This window comes from Curcuma longa, unplaced genomic scaffold (genome assembly GCF_044706935.1).
Source record: "Curcuma longa cultivar G26 ecotype Majalengka, Jawa Barat unplaced genomic scaffold, ITB_CL_G26_1.1 contig_22878, whole genome shotgun sequence".
Taxonomy (NCBI): domain Eukaryota; kingdom Viridiplantae; phylum Streptophyta; class Magnoliopsida; order Zingiberales; family Zingiberaceae; genus Curcuma; species Curcuma longa.
In genome coordinates, this window is record NW_027432028.1 from 2,413 (window position 1) to 4,758 (window position 2,346).

Sequence of the window (2,346 nt, forward strand, 5' to 3'; positions counted from 1 at the left end):
TATATCTCCCAAATACTATAGGTCGATCCCCGAAGAGAACGTACATATCAGGTACACCCCTACTATATATTAAGTTCGTAATACTATAATTTGCTGCAACAATTTACTTTTATATTAGGGGCCCTTGAACTCACTTCCTTGTTTTGCAAGGCAACCCTGAGCTGACAGCGAAAGCAATGCCCAATATAAAAGTAAATTAAGCAGCCTAAAAGAAATATAAGTTGCTGACAGCGGGCCTACTATAAGGGTAGAGTGAGAACGATGCGCTTGCTTTCCCTAATTAATTTCTCACTCTGCCCAAGCAGCAGTAGTGAATGGAAGGCCACATGTTTGAACATGTGGGGCGACTTCATAGGTTTATAATAAAGATCTATGTTGTCGCAGCTGGGCGTCTCACTTTCGAAGGAGCTGTACTCTCCCGTCACTTTGCCATAAAAGTCTTGAGACTCTATAGAGGGTCGGGCTTGCTATTCACCGCATTATATCTGAAGCAGTGCTCTGTGGCACTGCAGCAGTATTATGCTAAGTCAACATTTGTGAATACCAAGCCTTCGGTTATGGTGTCCTTAAGTCGTTGTGGTTTGCCAAGGATCATTCCTACTCATCACCGCCATATAATTATGTCGCGGAGTGAGCGGGCAGATCACTTGGTAAAAGTTTATCTGTCTTGGTTCTCCCTATGTAGAATCATTAAGTTAGCTCCTAAAGTTAATAGGAATGTCTTTGATTCTATTGTGGGGGAGCCACCCAGATTAAACCATAATTGGTCATGTGCTAACTCTATTGGATTATTATTTCGATGAGTTGGCCCAGACTTATATGCCATGGCTTAAGGATACAATGATACAAAAGGGGATTAGATGGGTTCCAACCTGGAAGTCCATCCCTAATGATGATAGGCGAATGAAAACATTCCCTAAAGCGGAAGGTAATGTCTTTTCGGCGTTAAAGTTTGAATTGGTTGCTTTCGCCAATTTATCTTTAAACCTTAAGATGTTGTCTCCGTTCGGATTTAGGATGGGTCAAGCTGGTTCCCTATGGCATCACGGCGTTCTTCGCCCTTTCCAAAAAGATGCCAATAGAGAGCTACTCGAAAAGGATTTATCTATATTTAACAAGTATGAGCATCGATTATTCGAGCCCTACGTAGAAAAAATATAGACATCTTCCTTTAGCGACAGGAAGGATTACATCGACTCTGTCTGGAGCCGGTAAAAGACGATTGTTTGTTATAGGAAACTATATCATTCAACGTCTTCTGTATCCAGTCCATTCATGGGCGATGGGAGTTCTCTCCCGTCTTCCCTGTGACGGCACCTTTGAACAAGAGAGGCCGATCCATCGTCTTCGCCGCTTTGATCCTTCGAACGTAAGTTCGTTTGATCTCAGCTCAGCGACAGATAGATGGCCGGTTGCCTTTATTACAAGAGTCATATCTTTAATATTTGGCGATACGGCAGGTGAATGGATTGTTCTAGGGACCCTTAGTAATAATGTATTTACAGCCAGCTATCCTTTATTAAAGAAAGGTAGTAATCGGTTGTTATACTTTAAAACGGGGCAACCCTTAGGGTACTACGGCTCTTGGGCACTCTTTAGTTTATCTCACCATATACTGGTATGGATGGCAGCAAGGATTGAACAAGATTGTTGGAACTTTGGTCCTTTCAACCAGTATGCGTTGTTGGGAGATGACATAGTCATCTCTTCACCTCGTGTGGCTAAAAGGTACCGACGGTTAGTGCATATGCTTGGTGTATCTATATCCGAGTCAAAATCTTTAGACTCGCCATTAGGTGCACTGGAGTTTGCGAAGCAATTCTGGATGTATAATGTTCGTTTGAACCTTACACCAGTTTCTGCTAGCGCGGTGCTATCCATCGCTTCCTTTTTAGGTCTTGTACAGATAGCTAATAAGTATAGTGTAAGTAAAAAGACACTTATATGGTTGGCTGGTGCAGGATTTAGAGTCAGATCTCGCATTCTGTCTCCCCACTTATCAATTAGGTGGAAGAGACTGTTAGTGGTAGCTGATAAGTCACTTTCATACCATAAACTACCCTTAGATTTGTGGTTCGGAAGGGCCCCTGAACCCATACCTGAAGGGAATCATAGTTGAGAAGGTATTAACTGAGTATCAGGTTAAGCAATTAATTCTGGTGCCCGACCAATACTGGGAAGGTGATAGAGATACTGAAGTGCTGATGGAATACACTCTTTACCGCAATTGGCTACAAAAGTGGCTAGAGTGGGTCCATTGGCATACTCAGATGTATCTTGATAAAGATCCATCGCTGGAGGATCTCTTCAATCCTCCGATTGTCTCGACACATTGGAAGCGCTCAA

At 42.7% G+C, this 2,346-nt stretch overlaps 1 protein-coding gene across 1 annotated transcript; it reads left to right on the forward strand.

Annotated features, from left to right (window-relative positions):
* The first annotated feature begins 840 nt into the window (after positions 1-840).
* Positions 841-2,119, forward strand: LOC141817999 (putative mitochondrial protein AtMg01110). The gene is made up of 3 exons (XM_074705602.1): positions 841-928; positions 1,017-1,118; positions 1,236-2,119. Exons 1-3 carry the CDS (start codon positions 841-843, stop codon positions 2,117-2,119), a joined length of 1,074 nt encoding a protein of 357 aa, XP_074561703.1.
* The last annotated feature ends 227 nt before the right edge of the window (positions 2,120-2,346 follow it).

What these genes read in the sequence shown, in the direction of transcription:
- LOC141817999 (XM_074705602.1), top strand. Translation starts at nt 841, where the DNA reads ATGATACAAAAGGGGATTAGATGGGTTCCAACCTGGAAGTCCATCCCT. An exon ending in AACATTCCCTAAAGCGGAAG is followed by an intron (nt 929 to 1,016) that starts GTAATGTCTTTT and finishes GTTCGGATTTAG; the next exon opens with GATGGGTCAAGCTGGTTCCC. An exon ending in GATTTATCTATATTTAACAA is followed by an intron (nt 1,119 to 1,235) that starts GTATGAGCATCG and finishes TGTTTGTTATAG; the next exon opens with GAAACTATATCATTCAACGT.